Raw genomic sequence first — 25,978 nt, forward strand, 5'->3', positions numbered from 1 at the left:
TTTATCTGTTCCTTTTATACTGCTATGACTTTGGCTTTTCCATCCTGTTTTAACAAACCTCAAAAAGCATTTTCACAAATTCAACTATTTGGGCTCATTGCATTCTCGAGATGAATATCACAAGGAAAATAAGTATAGTACCAGAGATCTAAAATGCAATTTAGGGATCGACTGAAAATCAGTTAATGGACTGCAAAGAAATTTGTTTTCCTTTGTCTACTTTACCATCTCTTTTTGTTTGCCTTTACTAATTTTCTGGTGGACTCTATTGAATGGAAATGCTGTAACAAGTTATTTGGGTTGTTTATCTTTGTGGCACATTATAATTTTTGAGCCCTATCAATTTTTGAAAGTATTTGCAAGACACGAACTTTTAAAACCTTTCTACTGAAACATAATACACTTTAAAAATACATATAAATGTACTGCTCAGTAAATGTTTTACAAAGTGAACATATCCATATAGCCAGTACCAAAACCGAAAACAGAACTTCTCCCCCTCTTTCTAGTCATTAAAAGGAGAACCATTGTCTGGACTTGTAACACATAGATTTGTTTTGCCTGTATGTGTGGGGTCATGAACTTGTTACCTTGCTTAACCTACAAGCAGAAACAGAGGCATGGGGACAAAGGGCAGTATGTATAATGCCCTGCAACTCTTGAATAATGAAGTCTAGACATTTCAACTAATGTGCTTTCCACAGTGTTGCCTGTTCTCTCTAAAAGCCTTCCTAACAACCAGTGAAAGGAGAAATCCATATGATAAGCTTAGGGTCTTTGCATATTAATTTCTGACAGTTTTAAACATAAGAATTAAAGGATGCTCCCCCTGGCAGTCTTTATCCAAAGTAGACCTCTGCTATTGTCTCCCCGGATCTCCAGGAGCTCCTCACCTAGGCAGGTTAAATGCAGGAAATGGGAGTAAGAGATACACGGCAATCTTCCAGCTGATTTTTTTCGGCTGAAGCCATAGCACTCAACTATTATTGATATTATATTAGTCAGCATTTTCCAGAAAAACAGAATTATTAGCGAAGAATTTTATTAGCAATATATAAATTAAACAAGTGAAGGTCAGAATAGAAGGGCCCCTAGAGGCAGCGAGTGGTATCTGAGAATGTTACCCTTATGTGTCAGCTTGGCTGGCAACAGTACCCAGGTATTTAGTCAATCATTTTTCTAGATGTTTCTGTGAAGGTATTTTTTAGAGGAGGTTCATATTAAATCAGTAGTCTTTGAGTAAAGGATATTACCCCCATAATGTGGATGGGCCTCATCCAATTAGTTGAAGGCCTAAAAACAACAACAGCAAAAAAAACACTGAACTCCCAAGAAGAGAAAATTTCGCCAGTAGATAGCCTTCAGACTTGAACTGTAATAGTTACTCTTCCCTGGATCTCCAACCTGGGCAGTAGGCTTCAGGAGGTCAGGGAGGTTTTCCTGAACTTCTTCAGTCCTCCACTGTCCTCATCTCAGAACCACCTGTATATTTTTGACCAAGCAATATAGTTTTAAAGTGTTAATTTTACCACTTTCTGCACAGGCTATGAAAGTTTAATACTGTATAAAAACACAGACAGTAGAAAATTATTTCAGAACCAGGAAGCAGAAACCAAAAAAATAATCATTTCACTTTTTCTGCTACTGAAAATTTTCTTGATTGTATGAAATACAAAAGTGGTTTTAATTTACCATACTTGGGACTCCAACAGAAATTTAAAGATGTCTTCAGAACTTTACAAAGTCTGTCAAGTTTATTACAACCTGACCTAGATTCTAACTCACTTCTTTGTTTCCCCAGCAATGGAAGGTATGAGAAGTCTGTTAACTGAGATCACTTCCTGGTTACTTAAAGTTTAACACTGAAATAAGTGAAATATTTGGAATATATATATATATATACATATACATATACATATATATATATATATATATCCTATCTAATATCTAGTAATAGACAAACATGGTAATTGACCATACGTTCACTACGCCTCCCATTGACTAATCAGAGTGATATGCAAATTAACCACCAACAAAGATGGAGGCTAATTTACATACTGCAGGCAGGGTGGGACAGCGCCATCCCGCCTGCCCCGCCACCATCCGGGCCTGCTATTTGCCACCCGGGGCGGTGGGGCGGGACAGCACCATCCTGCCTGCCCTGCCGCCATCCGGGCCTGCTATCTGCGACTCAGGGCAGCGGGCGTCCTGTATGCGACCTGACCCGGGGCAGCCGGGCAGTGCAGCAGTAATCCGCTGGCCTGCCCGGGCATCCTGTGTGCGACCCGACCCGGGGTGGCCGGGCGGGGCAGCGAAGGCTTGAAGGCGGCTCCGGCCGCAGCGAAGGCCTAGGTCCCGGGTGCCGGAGGAAAACCGGTGCTGGCAGCCAGGGGAAGGGAAAGCCTATTGCACGAATCTTTTCATGCAACAGGCCTCTAGTATATATATAAAAGACTAAGTGACCGTCCGACCAGCTGGTAGAAATGACACGCACTGACCACCAGGGGGCTGATGCTCAACTCAGGAACTGTCGTGCGACAACAACTTTGCAGAGTGCCCTCTCGCACTCTGGGACCCCTCGGGGGATGCTGGAGAGCTGGTTTCGGCTCGATCCCCACAGGCCAGGCTGAGGGACCCCACCTGCCGGAGGGACCCCACTCATTCTGCAGATTCCCTTCAAACCCCAGTGCCACCCCAGGTGTGGTCAGCCAGGGAAAAACTGCGGGAGGTTGGCTCCAGGGCGTGTCCAGCCCGTCTCACCCAGTCCTGCCCTGCCGGCCACCTTCTAATTAATTTCTTTTCAATGTGCACGAATCCATGCACCAGGCCTCTAGGAGTTTGATAACTGGCTACTGAGTTACCGACATTAAAATCAATCTGCCCTGGCCGGGTGGCTAAGTTGAGTGGAGCATTTTCTGTACACCAAAAAAAAAGGTTGTGGGTTTGATCCCCCATTGGGGCATGTATGAGAGGCAACCAATCGAAGTTTCTCTCTTCTCTCTCTCTCTCTCCCTCCCTCCCTCCCTCCTCTTTCTCTCTAAAAATAAATCAATAAAATCATATCCTCGGTGAGGATAAAAAAGTTTAATGAAGGAATGAATCAATGAATGGAATGATCACAGACCAAACTCACCTGATTATCACATTAAGAACAGAAAGTACAAAATATTATACTTCAATCTCATATTGTGGCCAGTTAATAAAGTATCAAGCAGAAAATAAAGAAATGGGGGGGGGGAGGACACCAAGGTAGAGAAAGAGGGACAGGAAAAGCCAGAAGGAGGTTAAGCAATAGCCAGGGAAAACAGAGGCATAGTGGAAAACAGTAAAACAAAGTGGGGTGGGGGCCACCAACAGAAATAGTCTGGAAGTATAGGAAAAAGGTAGAAAAATAGGAGAGGTGGCAAGAATAAGGGCAAAACCTGATAAAGGTGCATTTGTAGGTAAGTTATATACATGCCATTGCACCATCTGTAGTTCATGAATTTCCAGGTTTAAACTTGCTCATTACTCATCTTTGAAATGTGAATTAGCTGATTAATTACTGTTCACAGTTTGGGGTGGGGTTTTTTTCCTATTTTTAATTTTTCCTTGTCATAGAGGTAGTAGCCAGGACAGATGTTATTATTATACTAGAGGCCCAGTGCATGAATTTGTGCACCAGTGGGGTCCCTGGGCCTGGCCTGTGGGATCAGGTCGAAACCGGCTCTCCAACATCCCCTGAGGGGTCCCAGATTGCAAGAGGGTGCAGGCCAGGCCGAGGGACCCCACTGGTGCACGATCAGGGCCAGGGAGGAACACAGAAGGTTGGCCAACCGGGAAGGGACCGCAGGAGGGCTCCAGGACATGTACAGCCCACCTCCCTCAGTCCCGATCAGCCAAAAACCAGCAGCAAGTTAACCTATGGGTTGGAGCGTCTGCCCTCTGGTGGTCAGCGCACATCATAGTGATGGTCGATCGGTCTACTATTTGCCCCCTGGTGGTCAGTGCATGTCATAGCAAGCGGTTAAGCAGCCTTAGCATATCATTAGCATATTACACTTTGATTGGTTGAACAGACGACCTGACAACCAGACACAGCATATTAGGCTTTTCTTATATAGGATTCCTCAGGCAGGGGGGAGATCCTGCCTCTCAGCTCTAACCTGGGAATGTCCACTTGTCTAAATCCTTTCACAAAGTGAAGAACACTTTTGTCATATAAATATTTACCATATAAAAAAATATATGCACCATATAATTTCATTATTATTTAAGTTGAGAAATTTTAACAGTACTTCCAAATTGTTTCTTAATTTGTTTTTTCAAGTAGAAAATAATATTAAATGATCTTATGAAAAAGGTATTCTGAAACTTGATGTGCTAATGTTCAAATCCATTTCTATATTCAATTAATTACACATATTTCCAGGATATCTGATACCATTTTTATCATCTTTTTTACTCCACCTTGACTAAAGTAACAATGTCTGGTTTAAATACCCTGACTTAAAGGATAACTTTTGAAACCCCATCAACTGTCAATAGCCATTATTCTAGCTGAGGACCATTGACCAATGCATTGCTGAGCTCTCAGAATGGTTCTTTTACATTCACTGCATCCCTGGGCTTTGTTTCCTTCAAAAAGATCTGAAGTAATAAAAGCATCACCTACAAACAATGAGATACCCAAGAGGCCCTATTTCACATCTCTGGTAACATCAGAAACAAGAGGTTGTTCAGAAGGAAATTTCAGGGGACAGAGCAGGCTCAGAAGGAAAAAGGATAAAAAAAATAATCCATGTTACCTCCTGCTATCACAGAACAGCTGAACAAAAACTAGCCAAGTCCATAAAAAAAGTAAGTCTATGTTCCTTCATCCTTCCCACTTTCTTATGTCTTTCCTCCTTTTTCCTTCCTTTCTCACTTTTCTAGATTCTGACTAAGCACCAAATGTAAACATACAAGTAGCTTTATAGATACATACATATTTCACTGTGAACAATAAAATGGTTCCTGGTAATTTATATATACCTACTATTTGTGTAGCAAATTGACCATGTTCTCATCAATTTATCACTTTGAGATATTTATTTTTCAATCTTGATTGATCACTAATTTTAGCTTTAGGTTTCTCTTCCCTCCTAAAACTAGACAAAAATAAAAAGGCTGAAATCAACTCTCAAATGCTTGGAGAAGTCACCATTTAAATAAATTCTCTGGTCACTTCCAACTTAATGCAAATATGTCTCTTTGAGCTTTGAGCTTTAAGACTTTATATATTAAGTTTCCACAATGAGGAGTCACACCTGATACAAGCTAAGCTGGAGCAGCAGTAGAAAAAAAAAACATAACATGGTTTGTACTGAAAGATCCTTTCATAAAACGCCTTTCTCTAACACCAATATGCCTGTTCATAATGACAAATGCAATAACCATGCCTGAGAGGAGGGCGTAGCCATGGAAATGTCAGCAGCTAAATTAAGAAGATTAATAATAATTATCTCAGAAAAGCAAAACAGCCAAACAGGGGACTCTTTTGGAAGAAAGCAGTGTTTGGACAGGATCTGCAATCTAGGGAAAGGGGAAGTGAGACAAGCAGTCAATACAATCGTTCAAGATTACGAGATGGGAGGAATAACAAGGCACGTTAAACTACAAGGCAAAAGCCTGAATAAATATCACTTTTCAAAAAATGGCATGAAAGTGATAGGAGAGGGGAAAAAATGGTTTCTGGTTCTTCTTATAATTAACTCAACCTCTCTAGACTTACATAAACTATACAAACTTGATTAGTAAAAATAAGTAGGATTCTTTTTGTCATTTATTTGTGTCCAGATGTGTGTTTTAATCAGAAGTTGATGGTAGAAGTCTGTGGTACAAGAAAATGGATGCCTGTCTTTGAGGAAAAAATAGAGGCACGTGGAGAACTGGGGATGGCAGTATCTTGGTAGCTTTGCTTCCCATTTTGCTTCTCTATACATGAGAGAATTCTGTGCATGTAAGATTCCTCTTCTCTCATAGTCAGAAGTAGCTGAGGGTTATAAAGCAGTATTATGGTTTTACTTACCCGATATAATCATTGTACAACATCTAAAATCAACTCACTGCTTTCCTTAGCCTAGATCCTAGAGTCTTGGGTGAAATAAAATCCCTTTATTATAAAATGAAGAAAAAAAATAAAATGAAGGGGCTGTATGTGTAGATGTTATCCATGTGTATATATGTATGTACTAGAGGCCCAGTGCACAAAAATTTGTGCACTTGGGGGGGTCCCTCAGCCCGGCCTGTGCCTTCTCTCAGACTGGGACCCCTCGGGGGATGACCACCTGCTGGCTTAGGCCCGCTCACTGGGGGGACTGGGCCTAAGCTGGCAGTCAGACATCCCTCTGGCAGCCCGGGAACCCTCAGGGGATGTCCACTTGCCAGCAGGGAGCAGGCCTAAGCTGCAGTCAGACATCCTTAGCGCTGCTGAGGAGGCGGAGAGGCTCCCACCACCACCACTGTACTGGCAGCCATCAGCCTGGCTTGTGGCTGAGCAGAGGTCCCCCTGTGGGAGCGCACTGACCACCAGGGGGCAGCTCCTGAATTGAGCATCTGCCCCCTGGTGGTCATTGTGTGTCATAGTGACCAGTCATTCCCAGTCGTTCTGCTGTTAGGGTCAATTTGCATATTACCCTTTTATTATGTAAGAGTGCCTGGCCAGCCTGGGTGAGGGGCTAATGGCCATTTTCAGGCTGGCCACACACCCTTCAGGGTAGGGGAGAGTCCTGCTGGGGTGCCTGGCCTGTCTGGATGAGTGGCTGATGGCAGTTTGTAGGCTGGCCACGCCCCCCAGTGGGGACCCTCACCCCATGAGGGTGTGGCCAGCCTGGGTGAGGGGCTGATGGCTGTCTGCAGGCTGGCCACAGCCCCTTCAGTGTGGGGGTCCCCACTGGGGTGCCTGGCCAGCCTCAGTGAGGGGCTGATGGCTGTTTGCAGGCTGGCCACAGCCACTTCGGGTGGGGGGTCCTGCTGGGGTGCCTGGCCATCCTGGGTGAGGGGCTGAGGGCCGTTTGCAGGCTAGCCACAGCCCCTTCAGGGTGGGGGGTCCTGCTGGGGTGCCTGGCCAGTCTGGGTGAGGGGCTGATGGCTGTTTGCAGGCTGGCCATGGCCCCCAGCCACCCAAGCTCCCAGTGGAGGCTGGCTGGAAGCAGGTATCTAGGATTTATTTATCTTCTATAATTGAAACTTTGTTGCCATGAGCAGAGGCCACAGCCAGCTCAGGGCAGGTGGGAAGCTTGGCTTCCTCCATCGCCCAGGCAACCAACCCTCCTGCTTGCTCCAGCTCAGTGGCTGCCGGCCGCCATCTTGGTTGGGTTAATTTGCATATAGTTACTCTCACTGGCTGGTGGGCGTGGCTTGGTTCATAGCAAAGGTACGGTCAATTAGCATCTTTGTCTTTTATTAGTGTAGATGTGTGTGTGTGCACACACGTGTGTGTGTGTGTGTGTGTGTGTTCTGTGTATATGTTTCTCTGTGTGTGCTGATATAGCCAGTATTGTTCAGAGAAATGTTTATACATGCTAATCAATTAAGCTAATATTTTCACATCTACTGACTCACTTATCAGGAACAAAAGTTTACATTACATTCAGGGAGAAAAATTAAAAGGACTTAGAAAAACAAAAATAGTAAAGGCATTTTACAAGTCATCAAAGCATGAAAATAAATATCTTGCTTTTCCAAAACAATTCTGTGAACTGAAACGTCAAAATAGGGCCTTTATGATATAGAAATAGCCAACAGCAAAATTGATTCTCATGTATAGCAAGAAATATATGTATTTTAATTACTGTTTCCTAACTGATCCATCCCCCATGGGTTTCATAATCCTTCCAGTTAGTTCAGCCAAAGATGAAACTATGTTCTAAGAAGTCAGTTCTTTTAAGCCAATTTACATGGTCACAATCAATGACTGACAAAGTGATATAAATATACCAACCCTCTGAAAACAAGACAGAAGCATTCCCTAATGTATCCACTGATTCTAATGTACTAAACAGATCCCCTGGTCTTCCTGAAGTGGACCTCCCGCCATAGTGACTAGAAAAACATGGCCTATAATTTCTAACCTACTAAGACTCCATTTTAGTGTGTTACGTAGACTTCCTTATGCTCTTGCTGAAGTGACACAGAAAACTGCAGAAAAAGCCTATCTCAGCTTGTCAATAATATTCTGTCTGTCTTCTGTATTCATTTAATATGTGAAAATAACTCTTCTTTGGTTGCCATGGCCACTGTAATATTGGAATTGGAAGAGTCTTGTAAAAATTAAAATTCATGAGTCAGTATATTTATGTTCCATTAGTTACCCAATCTATATATCTCATTCAGACCTTAACTTTCTCTGTATTCTTACTGTTGTTAATATACAAGATAACACAGAATCCAGCTATTTCCTTTTTATCTGTACTGATTCCACAACAGCACTGTCAGCTAAAACTGTGTTCCCCATGCACTTTAGCAGATATGTTTTCAATGATTCCTAAGAAATAAGAATTAAAGAGTATGTTTTCATTAGCTCATATTACTGTTAGGATTCTAATATCTATCACCAATATTTTTATATGATGTTAAAAATAAATCATCTCAATATAATTACATATAAAATGAAATAGACTCTATTTAATATATTTAAATGTTTCATATAACATATTTTAATCATAAGAAAAAGAATATCCACCAATTACCTTCATCTTATCAAATATGAACAGTATTATTTATATAGGGAAGGAAACTTCAAGGAATCTCAGTTAATAGTCAATAAAAATCATTGGTCAATCAGAACTCAAAAAAGAAGAACTGTGTTGTTTTCCTTTCCTACATGAGCATGAACAATTATAATCTTGGTTTTAATGTTTAGTAAAACTTCAAATCATTCAATCAGATGTAATTACCATTTGAAAGTAGATTCTTCCTTTGGTCAATAATGTCCTGACTGTGAGCTATAGTAGTAGGAAATGCAATGAGGTGAGTTGCACACAAAATTTTATGGCTATTCTCTATTTACTCCAAAAGAGATTTCTTGTTTATAAATATGAGCAATATAAAAATATCATTATATGAGAAGCAAACACATACTCATTAAAGATTATTTGTATATTTGGCTATAATATATGTATTTCCAAATACAGCTTCTGTAAAGTTGAACTGAACATAGTCCAGGGCTACAAAAAAAAAAAAAAGGAGGGAAAGTTCCATCTAGAGCAGGGGTGGGCAAACTTTTTGACTCGAGGGCCACAATGGGTTCTTAAACTGGACCGGAGGGCCGGAACAAAAGCATGGATGGAGTGTTTGTGTGAACTAATATAAATTCAAAGTAAACATCATTACATAAAAGGGTACGGTCTTTTTTTTTTTTTAGTTTTATTCATTTCAAACGGGCCGGATTCGGCCCGCGGGCCGTAGTTTGCCCACGGCTGATCTAGAGACATCACTAGATTGCAGGCATTTGTTCCCTAGAACTGAAACCAGAGACGCTGATATGAAGTACAGTTGCTGTTAGGCCTATATATAACATAGTGGCAAAATATCATACAAGCCTTCGATTTTTAAATTAGTTTTAATCCTTGGTTATTTCCAGAACTGCCTTTAGAAATCATTTAGTTCAACCAGCAAATCAGGAAAGTGAAATCTAGAACTATTACAGGTTTGTCCCAAGGTTACCCAGCAGTAAATGAGAGAGCTGGGCTGGCACCCAAGGTCCTCATTTACTCTCCAAATGATTAATTTCATTCATTTGGGAAAATGTGCTAAATAAAACAGTATTTTAAAGTGTGCAAAATTATTGCTCTAGTGTTTAAAATACTTTTGAGTGTTGAAAACTACTATATACCTTTTCCTTATAAAACAAAGCAGCTGCAAAGTTTAAGCATCCTATCTAATAAAGAGACTATGCAAACTGACCATCACTCCAACACACAAGATGGCCACCCACATGTGGACAAAGATGGCTGCCCCCATGTGGACACAAGATGGCCATCACAAGATGGTCGGCAGGGGAGGGCAGTTGGGAGGGACCAGGCCTGCAGGGAAGGGCAGTTAGGGGTGACCGGGCCGGCAGAGGAGGGCGGTTGGGGGCGACCAGGCCTGCAGGGAAGGGTAGTGGGGGGGACCAGGCCTGCAGGGGAGGGCAGTTAGAGGCGACCAGACCTGCAGGAAAGGGCAGTTGGGAGGGACCAGGCCTGCAGGGAAGGGCAGTTGAGAGGGAGAAGGCCTGCAGGGGAGGGCAGTTGGGGGGACCAGGCCTGCAGAGGAAGGCAGTTGGGGGCAATCGGGCCGGCAGGGGAGCAGTTAGGCATTGATCAGGCTTGCATGGTAGTGGTTAGGGGGTGATCAGGCTGGTAGGCAGAGGAGGTTAGGGGCAATCAGGCAGGTAGGCAGGTGAGGGGTTGGGAGCCAGCAGTCCTGGATTTTGAGATGGATGTCCGACTGTCTGTTTAGGCCCGATCCCAGTAGGATCGGGCCTAAACAGGCAATCGAACATCCCTCAAGGGGTCCCAGATGGAGAGGGTGCAGGCTGGGCTGAGGGACACACACTCCTGTGCACGAATTTCATGCACCGGGCCTCTAGTGTTTTTATAATACATTTTCCAAGCTTTCACATTTGTAAACAGTATAAAGTGTGATGCTTATAAAATGTAATTTGTCTCTTGAAATGAGCGTAATAGGCAGTAAGTCTTTTCAAGATACAAAAATTACAGTCCCTTCCCATGAAAGTCTCGTTTAATTCATTAAGGCAAACATTCATTCTTTTGCATAAAGAAAAATCCATTGAAGAGGAAGACGTAGTTTGGTACCAAGTACAAACTTTCCCTCCCCAGCCTGAATATGGAAGTACACTTTGATTTTTAAAATCTCATGCTAGCATGGTAGAATCTTACCTGTATCAGAGGAACAGAATACATGCTAAATATGAGAAATGAAGAATGGACTTAAATTTACTGAGCTACTATGACCAAGTTTTATGTTAGGCACTTTAAATACTTTATTTCACTTTTATTGTAAACAAATTGATTTCACACATCTATTGACTTCACTAAATTCCTTTCAAGCAAGAATAGAGTGATTTTAAAAAACAAATTATACACATAAAAACCACAAGACAGAACAGGAAAAAAGATGACAACATCAAAATTGTGGAAGCTGTAAAGCAACTGGTTGATTGCTGAATAATTTACCAGACAGAGAAAAACTAAATCCTAAGGCCAGTAGCAAAGAAAGCTGACAATGGACTGGAATTACACTACAGAACCCCCAACAGGCTCAGAAACTGGTATCAGCAGGTACTTCTGGATTAAGGTGAAAGGAATAGAACTGGTTGAAAGTTTTTTTTAAGCAGCAGCCAGCCCTCAGAATCATTTTCCCACTCTCCTCCACTGGGAAATGTTCCCTCTCCAGTCCTGACAAAAAACTAGAGGTTTATATTCTGGGGAAGGGTAAACAAGTCTCTGGACTAGGGGACACTCAGAGAATTAAATGAGCTCTTAGAATATAAAGAATGCTATCAGAAGTAAAAAACTAAATAGCAGAGCTGGATGATAAAGTTGAGAAATCTGTTAGAAAAAAATAGACAAAGATATGCAAAATATAAAACATCCAGGCCAGCCCCAACCAGTTTGGCTCAGTGGATAGAGTGTCGGCCTGCGGACCAAAGGGTCCCAGGTTCGATTCTAGTCAAGGGCACATATCTCGGTTGCAGGCTCCTCCCCCGCCCAGGTCCTGGTCATGGCTTGTGCAGGAGGCAATCAATCGATGTGTTTCTCGCATATCGATGTTTCTCTCTGTCTTTCCCTCTCTCTTCCACTCTCCCTAAAAATCAATGGAAAAAATATCTTCGGGTGAGGATTAACAGAAAGAAAAAAAAAATCACCCAGGCCAGGTTCCAATATCTGAATAATAGGAGTTCCAAAAACAAAGATTTAGACATCTGTGAACAGCTTAGGGTGTTAAATAGCATTGACACTGGAATACCAATAAACATGTGAAATACTGATCTTCTCAAAATTGTGCCATAACTAAATTGGGAGGATTGTAAGGGATGTAACTGTGGTATGGGGAGGAGGGAAAGAAAAAAAAGAGCCAAATCTTTATATTTCCTTGTGCAAAATGGGGGGGGGGGGAATAAAGTGACCCCAAAATGTAAAGCAATAAAACGAGAAAGTGAAAATCATTTTTTAAAATTCTAGAATGGGATGTAAATCCATAAAATCCAACATCCATCTCAGGAGTGTGTTTATTGACAGAATAAAGACAATAAAAGGAAAAACTAACTAAACAGAAGAAAATCCCTAGAGCAACAGTAGCCAACCTTTCAGACTTCGCGGAGTGCTGCCCTAGAGCCTAAGACAGGGGTGGGCAACCCCTGGCACGTGTGCCAAACATGGCACGCCAGTAACTTTTGCTAGCACTCGAAACCCTCTCTGATAATCTTCCATTTACAATTGTGAATCTTTGTTCTCAGTGATGAATTTTGTTAAATCTCGTAATAGGAGTAGCCTGACGGATGAAAGTAGTAGCTCATGCATATTCTGAAGGTCACGAAATATAAACCTGATGTAAAATCTCTGTCATCAGTGATGCAGCAGCAAAAGTCCCACTGATAATATCAAACGGAGTCATAAAGTTTTCTGTCGAACTATCAGTGTACATGTATACATTAAAAAATAAATGTATTTTTCATCATCATATACTGTGTTTTTGTCGCTCGGATGAATTTTATTATTTCTTCAAGGTTTTTCACATACGTACACCTTAAGAGATATCAAGTAAGCGTTAACATGTTCTCCAAAAATTAGGGTTGGCACGCTGAAGAATTTTGAGTCAGAGATTTTGCTGGTTTTGGCACGCACTCACAAAAAGGTTGCCCACCCCTGACCTAAGACATGACTTTTCAGATAAAAGGGTTCAGCAAATGTGGTTCAGGATAAATGAAAAACAAGCCATAAACACATTCTCACTAAATCTGAACATCTCAACAGGTGCTCCTTCTCATTCTCTTCTCTGGATCCTCCTCTTCTCCTTGATCTCTAAATTGTGTGGACTCAAAAGCCTATTTTCACTACTTCTCCTCTATACCGCACTCAAATGCTAAAGATCTCAGCTAGTCTCATCACTTTGAACGTCATCTATTTTATCTCTCCATTTCTAACCTTTCCCCAAAGCTTCACACATCAAAATGATTTCCTTTCTGCAATCTAACATACATTTCAAAGGTAATATGTCTAAAATAGAATTTTTCTCTCAACCCCTATTCTAGATTGTTCATCTCCTAATGTTCCCCATCTCAGGAAACAGCAACACCATTAATCCAGTTACTCAGGCCATAAAACCATGAGTCATGCTTAACTACTGTCTTCCTCATGCTTTGCCTCCTATTCAACTGCAAGACCAAGATCTAGCATGAATATGCAAGAAAGGTGTGTCCAAGAAGATTATCGATTCCCTAACACTATGATGAGGTTGTATTCTCCCTCTCTCCTATCCCTCATAGCTCTGTTAGTATTAATTCTCTCTCATACTCAAAGCAATACAATTTTTTTTTAAAATATATTTTATTGATTTTTTACAGAGAGGAAGGGAGAGGAATAGAGAGTTAGAAACATCGATGAGAGAGAAACATCGATCAGCTGCCTCCTGCATATCCCCCACCGGGGATGTGACCGCAACCCAGGTACATGCCCTTGACCGGAATCGAACCTGGGACCTTTCAGTCCGCAGGCCGACGCTCTATCCACTGAGCCAAACCGGTTTCGGCCAAAGCAATACAATTTTTAAGAAAATGGGAATGCATCTCTTTGTCTATGGTACAAGCACTCCATGTTCTACTGTAAATAATATATACGTAGTATTTTATATGTTGGATATTGGTTTGAAACTTGAAATTATCAAAGTATTACATACTTACTTCTATTATCTAAATGAAATGTAAATTTTATCTAAATGAAATGTAAAACCTTGAAAATGTAAAACTAATGAAAACCAGAACTAACAGGCCAAAGTAGCTGTGGAGGGAAATAGAGGGACAATACATTTCTGATATTACGCAGTAGAAAATCAAGAGGCACTATCATAAATTTATGGCTCAAGAAACAGAATTTGTATGAACTTAAATAACAAAAGGATTTTTTAAATGAGTCTAATAGGGATTGGAAATAGGGAGAGAGAACAAGTATATAAGATCTACATTTGTCTCAAGTCATACAGGGAATCAATAGCAATTTTTTTCAAATATACTTTTATTGATTTCAGAGAGGAAGGGAGAAGGAGAGAGATAGAAACATCAATGATGAGAGAGAATTACCGATTGGCCACCTCCTGCATGCCCCACACTTGGAATTGAGCCCACAACCTGGGCATATGCCCTGACCAAGAATCAAGCCATGACCTCCTGGTTCATAGGCCAACACCCAAATTGAGCCATGCTGGCTAGGCAGAAATTTTTAAATTGATACATTAATGAATAAAGTATATGCACATTATTTAAGACTTGGATTTAAACCTCCAGAAAAACTAATCATAAATGGTTAAATATAGTTATTTATGATGAGTGGGAATAAAGAAAATGTTGTGCCCTGACTGGTTTGGCTCAGTCGATAGAGCGTTGGCCTGCAGACTGAAGGGTCCCAGGTTCGATTCTGGACAAGGGCACCAAAAAAAACAAAAAAGAAAAGAAAAAGTAAACCTTACTTGTGATTTAGTATCCTCTTGTGTTTAAATTTTTAATAGGGCATATATTGCAGGTATAATAAACAAATGTATAAAAGTGAATATATTAATAAATAATAGAACAAATTATCACATCCAATCTAGTTTTATATCTAAATTTTCACCCATGTTTATTTGAATAAGATTTTATAAGAAGACTCCCATTTTTGTTTCCCTGTTGTTTGGTAGCATAAAAGATATAAATAGTGATCAAGGGTATTTTTATCCAGTTTTTATTTTTAATCCACTATCTAAGTACAAAGATTGTTGAACTACTCTCTGGTCAAAATATGTTGACACTGGGGTATGAACTTAATGAAAAACTTCAATGAGAAGGATCCTTCACATCTAGAACCAGAAAAGCTCACACAGTGATTCACTGTAATCCATCCACTCAAAGAATTGCAGGCCTATGTACCCCTCTGAAGGGAGACGCTGCAGTTTCAAATGCTGTAAATATTTCCATTGTCCTAATGCTACCTCTTGCCCTAGTTCTATGCTTATAAACATGGCACTATTTTTACCTTGAATAATGCATGGCTTGGTGGCCTGCAATATTAAAATAGAAGTCTGTTGTGTGCTTCATCTCATTGGTGTGCCCGGTGGCCTCAATCCAGTGTCCAATTGGAAGATGATAAACACCATCCACGACGTTGTTTTCATCATAAGTACAGCAACGGTCGTGGTGTGGCCCATTGCCTGGAACAAGAAAGGACAGACAGAACAATTCCAGCAAAGTTCTGCTTAAACAGTCACAAAGCAGCTGACACAAAATTAATAATAAGATAATAACAAATATAAAGCTACATGATCTACACATTTCAGTATTAAAACATACAGTAGAGCAAGAGAGAAAATAGGAGAAATCTGTAAGAAGTTAGTGATGAATGTCATAGAGTTCTGTATTCCCTTTGAGCGTATTAACTCTTTTAGAATTTCTTGGTACTCTCATTGCCTTAAGAGTCTCTTGCAAATTATTCTGCAGCCTGATAAGCTGATGAAAAGGGTTCTTAAAGCCATTAATGTCTCTGTAGTACATGCTTTTAATGTTTTGGTATACAAATTCATGATTAGAATCAGTAATATAGTGTTTTAGTATCAGCTCAAAAAATAAACAAATTCTAAAAATAAATACATCATTTCGCTTAGCATAATGCTTTCCAGGTCAGTCAGAGAAAGATAAATATCATATGATCTCACTCATTTGTAGAATATAATGAACAACATAAACTGATGAAAAAAATAGATCCAGAGACACGGAAGCATCAAACAGACCTCAGAGTGGGGGGGGGGGGGGGGGGGGGAGATCAACCAAAGGACTTGTATACATGCATACAAGCATAACCTATGGACACAGATAGTAGAGGGGTGATGGCATGTGATAGGGGGTGGGAATAGCTGGGGAGAGGTCAATGGAGGAAAAAAGAGACATATGCAATACTTTAAACAATAACTAATTTTAAAAGATAAATAAATAAATGCATTAATAAATAATAAAACAAATGATCACATCCAATCTAGGTGGCATGTAAGTCAGTGGTTAGTATCATTTTCAGATGGGGAAAGTAAGTTTCACAGAGATTAACTGGCTTGTCCAAGGTCACAGAACTAGTAAGCGCAGAGCTATTGGTAACCTGATACCCCTAGTCCCCACCTTTCTAGTACCTGACAGCTTCATGCTGTTTTCTGCCTACCTCACAAGCACCCCGCACACCATCCTCCTTCCAGGGAGTGGAGCAAAAGAGGCAGAGAAGGAAGACTATGTCCCTGAAACACCATCTACCCAGTATCAAGAACACTAGTAAACAGATCACTTCTATGAAAATTATAAATCATACAACATTTTTCTTAGCACTTCATGTCACCACCCCATTTCAAGTTATTCCTTTCCTTAAATTACCTAATTTCCATAATTTTCATTAATTAAAACATAAGCAAAATAAAAATAGGAATAAGTCACATTTGTTATGTCTGTAACATTTTGACTCATTTGTTCCTTGCTCTGTCTTATAAGATATTTAATCTAAAGCTACTTGGCATAAAATCTCAAAAAAATTCCTTAAGTCATTAGGCAACTCTTTAAGGATATAATTCCCTTCCATCAGATAGAAGGTAAGGATGGCTTCGTTAATAAATCATCACTGATCTTTGTGGATGAGATGCCTCTTTTGCTCTTGACAGCTGCAAGGTACTATACCAACTGCCCTATCAACCTGGATATTTAATAGATGAAAACCAAACTATGCCAGCAATCTCACTTCTAGAAATATATCTAAAAGAAATATGAACAAAAGGAAGATACACACAGATATACATGTATGTGGCAATACTATTTTTAAAGCAAATACTGTAGCCTACACAAGTCCATTTACACATTCTTCCACAAGTATTTGAGTGCCAACTATATGACAGGCACAGGGCACTAAGTCACATTAAGGATTTATGTACTTACCATAAAAGCAATTAAACTATTAAAATATTTTAAGCAGGCAGGTGACATGAAAAAATTAGTATTATGAAAAGCTCTCTCTGGTTTCAGAGCAAAACACTGGTTTAAGCACGCTAAGCCTAGAAGCAGAAAATCCATGGTAGGAGATGATGAAAGCCTGGAGGTAGAAATGGAAAGGAGTGGGAAGATTCAGGAGGAAAAAGCCACACAGCTTGGTGATTCCTTAGACATGGGAGGAGCAGGAGAAAGGGAACCAATGCACTTCTAGCATATATTAACTCAATACCTAGGAGAGGCTGGAAGGGAGCTCACTGGTCTGGCTTGGCACCCTGGGCTTGGAGTGCTGTTTAGGTATCCTAAAGGGGATGTCAAGTAGAGAGTTGGAGACAATGATTTGACACTCAGACCAGAGGTCTGAAGTAGGAAAATGAATTTATGATGCATCTGAACGCAATGGCAATGGAAACAAGGAAATAGTGTGAGCCACAAAGAAAACAATATTAATTGAGAAGAAAAGCATTCTAGAACTGTATTTGGAGATAGGGCCTTAGATAATTAAGATTAAATGAGATCACAATGGTGGGCCCCATAAGGTATCAGTGTCCTTATAAGAATGGGAAGACACCACAGAGATCTCTCTCCATGCAGATATAGTGGAAAGGCCACGAGACAACACAGGAGAGCGCAGCCATCAGCAAAGCCAGGGAAAGAGTCCTCGCCAGAAACCAAATCTGCTGGCCCTCTGATCTGGGACTTTCTGGTCAAGAACTATGAGAAAATAAATTTCTGTCATTTAAGTCCCCCAGTCTATGGTATTTCATTATAGAAGCTCAAGTAGGTTAATACCCTCATATGTGTGAAATATTCCAGAATGCAATCCAGTTAATAACCAAATATTATTGAGAGCTTGTTACGTATCCAGTTCTGTAGTAAACTTAGATAGATAAATGAAATTTAAAACCTGATTCCAACAATGAATGGGCCACTGGTGTTTAGACAAAGGTTACACAAGTCAATTAGTAAGTGAAACTAAACTAAATGATGACATAACTTTAAAATTATATGATAAAATACTGTTACATTAACAGATTATCCTAAGATTGCAAATTGGCTAATTTTCAGTGGTATTTTAAATGTACAATACTACACTGAAATGTATTTTCAGGAGCAATCACCTCACTAAGAAAGAGAACTGATAGATTTGTGGTGTGTACACAAATGTAGAAGACTGAAAATGGAGATGGTTGTTGCTGTGCGAGTTAGAATTACTGGAGAAAGGGTGTGTGATAGACAGTGGGCTGGGTCACAAGCTGTGACTGACAACAGGGTATGTTATAGATACATAACAAAGGCACGGAATGTATGAACGTGATTCAAAGCAGGAAATAGATAATAGGAACAAATATGTTTATTTCACTGGGTAGAGTGAGCACATAATATGGACTCATAGGAGATCCATATAACTTATCAAACTCTAATAAAAGCACTGCAAAATAAAGAGATTTCATAAATTGGAAAAGCAGAAACAGAATTACCACTTCTCTAACCATGATTTAAGCAGTCAGATATTTTTTTAATGAAGAAGATTTACATTAATTAGTGATTCGTGGGAAGCATCTCAAAGATTGAAGATTCTCTTTAAAAGCATTCTAAACAATGGCATTACCAGGCAATTATGCTTCCATTTAAAATTGAATACAATAAAAGAGCTCTCTTTCTTATATCATTTTTAGAGAAAATCTGAAACTTCGATTGTTCTTAATAGGCTTGACTCAAAGCACTAAGACTGAATTACTAATAATTCATTCAATGTGATAATGGAGAGTGAGGCCAAAGATTTGACCACCTGATTTGAAATATCAAATCCTCTGATAGCCAATTATGCCATGATTCAGGAGATTAACAAGAAGATCAGCATATTAAAATACTCCATCTCTGCATAATTGAACATATTTGCTGGATACATTTACTTGCTGTGTCCCACGAGAGATGTTTATATTCATGTGTTCAATAAATTTTATTTAACTGCTCTAATAATTTTAATGTTGATTCTCCTACTCTCGCTTAAACAATTCCATAGTAGTGTCTAGACCAGGGGTGGGCAAACTTTTTGACTCGAGGGCCACAATGGGTTCTTAAACTGGACCGGAGGGCCGGAACAAAAGCATGGATGGAGTGTTTGTGTGAACTAATATAAATTCAAAGTAAACATCATTACATAAAAGGGTACGGTCTTTTTTTTTTTTTTTTTTAGTTTTATTCATTTCAAATGGGCCGGATCCGGCCCGCGGGCCGTAGTTTGCCCACGGCTGGTCTAGACTTTTATTATTGTTAAATTAACAGGTCATTTTTTTCTCCCCGCAGCACTCCCAGAATTGACTAGAAACCTGATTGTGTTTCATTGTCCGAACACAAATCCAAGTCACACTATAAAAACAGAGAAAGTATTTATATTGTTATTAGACTCACTGTATAAATTCCTCTAACCAGATTTCACTACTTGTCATACCTTGAATCTCAAGACAAAAACTCCCATGTCACCTGTCTTTATGAACCTCAAGTCAAATAATGCTGAGGCAGAAGGTGCTACCTTCCCTAGTTGCTATATCTCAAGTGTCCAACATTTAGATACAAAGAAATCAGAATAATCATATTCATCCCAGGAGCCCTGAAGGCCACTGAGGATTATTATACATTTAACTCCATCCTATCCCGACTAGCCCAGCAGACAGGCATTTTTGCAGTTTCATGGTAAGTATTGATGTTTTGGCATGAAATGTTTTGGCATGAAATCTCTCTTCCATTAAGATTTTTTAATGTGGACTAAATGGTTTAAGGAAATATTCCTTTGAACTGGTCTAGCTGTGATGTGAAATCCATCTCTGATGGCTTTATGCTTTGGTTTCTTCCATGACAAAAGTATTTTACTGACATTATAGAGACCCAGATGATGGGCATGTAGGCACTGCTCTACTTACTGGAAAGAAACTAGATGTGTCCAGCTGATCGAAAGAGAATAGAGTGGTCAAATATAATTTTTAAAGATTAAATTTTGTTTAGAAATTGATGAGACAGATAGTTTTAAACCCTTTCAATAAGACATTATAACCTGTAAAAAATAAAAGCGGGTCAATTAGGGATATTATCTTAAAATTTGCCATAAACTGCACATGTATAAGAAAGAGCTGCCTAACCGGTTTGGCTCAGTGGATAGAGCATCGGCCTGCGGACTGAAGGGTCCCAGGTTTGATTCCGGTCAAGGGCATATACCTCGGTTGTGGGCACATCCCCAGTAGGGGGTGTGCAGGAGGCAGCTGATCGATGTTTCTCCCTCATCGATGTTTCTAACTCTCTATCCCTCTCCCTTCCTCTCTGTAAAAATCAATAAAATATATTTTTTTAAAAAAAAGAAAGCTGAAGAAGGATTTTGCTTCTCTTGGGATTATGTCTGGCTGCAAGCAACAGAAAATCTAACGGTGACTTGACAAATACAGGTCTATCTCTCACATAACAAGAGGTGCAAAGCCAGGTAGCACACTGGTGAGGTACTAAGTGCTTTCTAAATGTCAGCTTTGCCATTCCTCACACATTGACTTTGTTGTCACGCCTGTCACCTCACATTCAGAGGGTGACCTCTAGGCATCATGTCAGGAGTCCTAGCCATGGAGAAGGGTGAAGAGTCTCTGTTCCTTTTCATGAGAGAACTGAACTTTCCTGGGAGCCTCACCCAAAAGACTTCTTACTGCTCATTAGCCAGAACTACATGACATAGCCATCCTTGGTCCAACTGCCAGCCAAGGAGTAAGATGACCATACCAGTTAGAGCAATAATGATTCATCTCACCTCTACCAAAACAAATCAGGATTGTTAGCCCGGGAAAGTGGGGAGAAACAAATGCTAATTAGGTCACTGATGGCAACTGTGCTACATCTGAACACATCCTCTTTCTCCAGCAAATCATTGTGGAAGATAAACCACATTTCTTTAGATACCACGTCTCTACTTGATTTAATTCAAAAGTACCCAATGTACTAAATTTTTCATTGTAAATTATCTTGTTTAAATCAACAGTAAAACTAAAAGCATTTTAATATATTTTTAAAAATTAAAAATTGCCAGAGAGAGAGGTGTTATTTGTCTGGCACTTGATTGTGTTTGGCTATACAATCTTTGCTATAACACAGCATCTCTTCTATTCCTAGCCTTAACCCTCTGCAAATCTCTCCTCTTCCAGTTTTCCTGCAGTCTCTGCCCCTCAGTCATGTCTTATAACTTTATCTTTCCTCTAACTGGCCCTGTCCTCACTGAACAACCTCACTTCACTCTTCATTCTGCACTGCGATTTGGCATCTGCCTTCAACACTCCACTGGAAGAAAAAAAAAACAACTTTAAATGAACTCATCTCCTAACTGTCAGGTTCGTTTTCCATCTTTCTTTACCTGCCTGCAGCATTTAGTGGTAGTGACCACTCCCTGTTGAAACTCTCCTCTGTAGGTTCCATAATACTCTTCTCCTGGAAGGCACTATATTACAGGGATTAAGTGCATGGGTTCAACATTCAGACTGGAACTCCATCCCAATCTACACTATTTACTGCTTGTAAACAGTAGTGAGAGAGTCACTTAAGCAACCTGTCTCTCTTCTCATGTGTAATAAAGGGATCCTAATACTGCTATCTGTCTCATAGAGTTGTGAGTGAATTCACTTAGATAATCCATTTAAAGGATTAAACATTGCTGGTGCTCAGTAACAACTTAACAACTCCTAGCTACTATTTTCTTACATGTCTTCCAGTCCTTCTAATGTGCTTGCAAATCTGTACGTTAACTTGCAAAACAAGTAAACCATTAAAAGAGGTCAAATTGTTTTCAACAACAGCTTTGTTCAGACCTATGTTTCAAGACAAGACCACAGTAACAGTTACTTCAAATGGGTTCATGGGCTCCAAAGATAAGACCACTGATTTTTCCAGTAATTCACCTGATCTACAAATTCTGACCAATCCCTGCCCAAACTCTGCTAACTTCTCCCTAAAACCAAAACTAATTGGAACTCCAAAATATTTTCCCCCTGAATTATTCTCAAGATAATTTTTCTAGTTCTCTATTTTTTTTATTTCTTAAAGTATTACAAAAAGTATTACACATGTCTCCTTCCCCCCCCCCCTTGACATTCCCCCGACTTCCCCCATCCCCCAGTGTCTTGTGTCAATTAGTTATTCTCACATGCATGCACATAAGTCCTTCGGTTGATCTCCAACCCCCCCTCCCCCGCAACCTTCCCCAGGATTCCCACTGTAGTTTGACATTCTGCTCAATGCTGCTCTGCCTCTGCATCCATCTTTGTTCATCAGTCCATAATGGTCCCTATTATCCATAAATGAGTGAGTTCATGTGGTATCTTTCTCAGCTTCCCAGGGGCCGTCCCAGCCTCACAGGGGCCGCCTCCACCTCACAGGGGCCGTTTCAACCCCACCGGGGCCGTTGCAACCCCACCGGGGCTGTCTCAACCTCACTGGGGCCGTCTCAGCCTCACTGGGGCTGTTTCACCCTCACCGGGGCCGATTCAACATCACCAGGACCGTTTCGACCTCACTGGGGCCGTCTCGACCTCACCAGTGCCGTCTCAACCTCACCGGGGCCGATTCAACCTCACCGGGGCCGTCTCAGCCTCACCAGGGCCATCCCAGCCTTCTAGTTCTCTATTTTTATAAAATAACCTGTTCATGCAAATACAAGACAACTTATTTCTTCTTGTTGGTTTATCTTTGGGGGACTTAATATTTTGCATACTGCTTCTTGGAAACAAAATAACAACTCTCTCTACCAGTTTTCTCTTACCAGCAAATTTGATAAGCAAGCCTCCTAAATCACTAATAAAAAGATTTAGAAGGAAAGCACGTAAACAGCGACTTGACCTGCCATTTGCATTCACCCTCACGTTCTTCCTGAGTTACTAATCAGAGCACTTTAGGTTCAGTTGTTCACTTGCCATGGACCCACCTAACTAATCAATTAGCTGGCCAGCTGCTTTTTAATTTGTGCACAAAGAAATTGGGAGATTTTTCTAAAATCCTTTATGAAACTCAGATACATTATTCCTCCATGTTTCCCCTTGTACAAATGAGGGTTGATATTTGATGGGGTTAAATATCTAAAGCAATTTTTAAAGCTAGTTCAAAATATGTTAGAATGATGAAATACCAGGGTGTTTTGTTGTTGTATTTTTTACTTTACGAGTCATAAGTCCCTTTTGAGAATCCGTGGAAAGCTATAGATCATCCTCGCTCCCCCAAAAATGTTTAATGCTCATACACACAGTGCATACACCTTATCATTATTCCATACATTAGAAGAGAGGAAATGCGATTCACAGTTACGACCATAAGAGAAAGATATAAAATTTTCATTAATATACCAATTGAAATTACACATCTACTTTTTTATACAACTTTTTCTTTTTTCCTCCCTGAAAACATCAAAGATTTATTTGGCACAAAACAATTAAAATTTTCTATCAAGTGTCAGCCATTTAAAAACAAAGATTTCTCTATGTATGAAGTTTTATAAACAACCTTTCAACAGCCACGTCTTTCAAAGCAGCTGCCTTTTTGTATAGAATGTAGTGACTAGGGCAGTTTAAAAATTGCATCAGTGGTCTTCTTACAAGTGAAAACAAGTAATCCATTACATCGCTAAAGATTTTTAATTTTTTTCCACTCTACAGGACAAGACTACTCTAATAGACCTAGGCCACCACTTATATTGAAACCTCAATATCAACAGAAGTTAGCAAGGAATCGCTTATAAATATTTACAAGCATACTTTTCTCATTTCTCAATTTGTGAAATTTATTCTCAAAGAAATCCTGACACAAATTAAACGGATATGGGACCATGGTAAAATACTTGTCAAACATGTCATAGACATCAAAATATTCAGCCTAACAACTTTTAAATCTTTAAAATAAAACAAGCATCACTAGTATTATCAGTCAAAAATGTCTACATGAATTCATTATAAAAATAATTGTTAAAGCATTCACAAAAAAAAGTCAAAGGCAAGATCTTTGTAGAGATTTTTAACTAATTTTAATTATCTACAGCAAAGTAATTTGCTCACATCTGAGCAAAATTAAGCTATCCAACACTTCTTCCCAAATGAAGGAAAAATTGCTCAGATTTAGGGAGACTGTCCCTAAGAGTCATTAAAAAGAGTCATTAACTCTTTTTTAAATTAATGATAACACTTTCCCAAATTTGTTTTGGGAGATAGAGAAAGCATGGGATAGGAAAGGGGAAAGATAAGATTGGGAGAGAATGCGATGTTGGTTAAATTTTTTTCCATGGGATTATAAACAAACTGTAAAGTTATAGTAGAGTACAATGAAATACTGCCACCCAGTGGAATAACAATATAAATAAAATCTTCTAATTTGAAGACTGCAAGAATTTTCCATTGAAATAACAGAGCTTAATTATTTTCAAAATATTTTCAAAAATATAATTCCTTAAAGAAAACAATTTAGTGGGACAGACAGCAGAAGTGTGAGTACATCTTTCCCTGACTTTGTCGTTCTCATAGCTTAAATGACTTGACAGGGTTCTATGTTTATTTAGCAGCAAAGCAAGTGCTGGAGCCCGCAGCTGCTGGCTCCCACTTCTTTGCTGCTCACACCAGGCAGCCCTCCTAAAAAGCCTTTGACATCTCTGCTCTTGTCCAAACATTGTATTTCAAAGAGGAAAAACCAGACTCAGAGATTATCAAGGCTTCTCAAACATTTCCAAGGGGTCTTGGCAGTGTGGCTTAAAGCAATACTAGTACCCTATTGTCATGAAAATGTTTAAGATGTGTATTTTTCTTTTAAAAATTTGTGTAAGATTTGTGTTCTATTCCATACCATATACATGTCTATCTTAATTATAAAATGTTTTCTTTCCCTCAAAAGTCTTTTAGAAAAAATGTTGCTTTAAGACAATGGTGCATCTATCCCCTGCTACAAATTCACTAGCCCAGGACCACATTGAGGATGGGAAGATGGAGAGTATGAGTATTGCAGTTTGAGACACCTGGAAAGTGCATTGTTCAAGTTCTTTCATTTATGAAGTATTTAATGAATACCTACCAAATGCCAGGCATTGTTTTAAGTCCTGGGACATGCTGTGATAACAAGCAACCCCAAATTATCCATGGCACAGAAGAACAAAGGTTTACTACCGCCCATGCTAGAATTTACTGCAGACTGGCTAAGGGCTCTTTTTGACATTGTCATCATCTTCATAGTGAGACCATCAGACAAAGCAATCACTATTTGAATATCAATAACAATCTACTGGCAGAGAGAAAAGAGTGAGGCAAAGCAACAGGAAGTGACATAGATTATTTACCACCACATTTTATTGACAAAAGCTAGCCACATGACAAAGATATACTTCTTCAACAAAGAATAATCCTCCCCTGGAGAGAAGATGTGGATATTGGTAAACAGTAATAGTAGGCCACACCCCAACTCTGGTTGGATGTGGAAGAAGGAATGAATAGGCATGGGACCCAAAGGAGTTAGATGATGTAGAAGTCCACTGATATAACAAGAAACCAAACTACAGCAGAAGCAACAGCATGAAAATAAAAAGGAGTGATTGGGGGCAAAGGAGAGGTAGGGGAAACTGAAATATTTCCACTCCAGCATCTCTTACAGTAGTCTCCCGAATGAAAAGCAACTGGGGAAATTACAACGTTCTTATTCACTGGCCAGTCCCAGAACTATGAAATCAAAATCTGCCCAGGGGCTCATGATCAG

At 39.8% G+C, this 25,978-nt stretch overlaps 1 protein-coding gene across 2 annotated transcripts in view; it reads right to left on the minus strand.

The window, feature by feature from the left end:
- Nucleotides 1–25,978, minus strand: part of EPM2A (EPM2A glucan phosphatase, laforin) — a 59,749-nt gene that overhangs the window by 24,987 nt on the left and 8,784 nt on the right. For both annotated transcript variants that reach the window (XM_070417840.1, XM_070417841.1), the window contains exon 2: nt 15,252–15,426. In XM_070417840.1, the coding sequence (XP_070273941.1) occupies nt 15,252–15,426 (175 nt within the window). The remainder of the gene's footprint in view (nt 1–15,251; nt 15,427–25,978) is intronic.

The sequence above is a fragment of the Myotis yumanensis genome, unplaced genomic scaffold, assembly GCF_028538775.1.
Source record: "Myotis yumanensis isolate MYYU_CA2020_CCGP unplaced genomic scaffold, mMyoYum1.0.hap1 SCAF_6, whole genome shotgun sequence".
NCBI lineage: Eukaryota > Metazoa > Chordata > Mammalia > Chiroptera > Vespertilionidae > Myotis > Myotis yumanensis.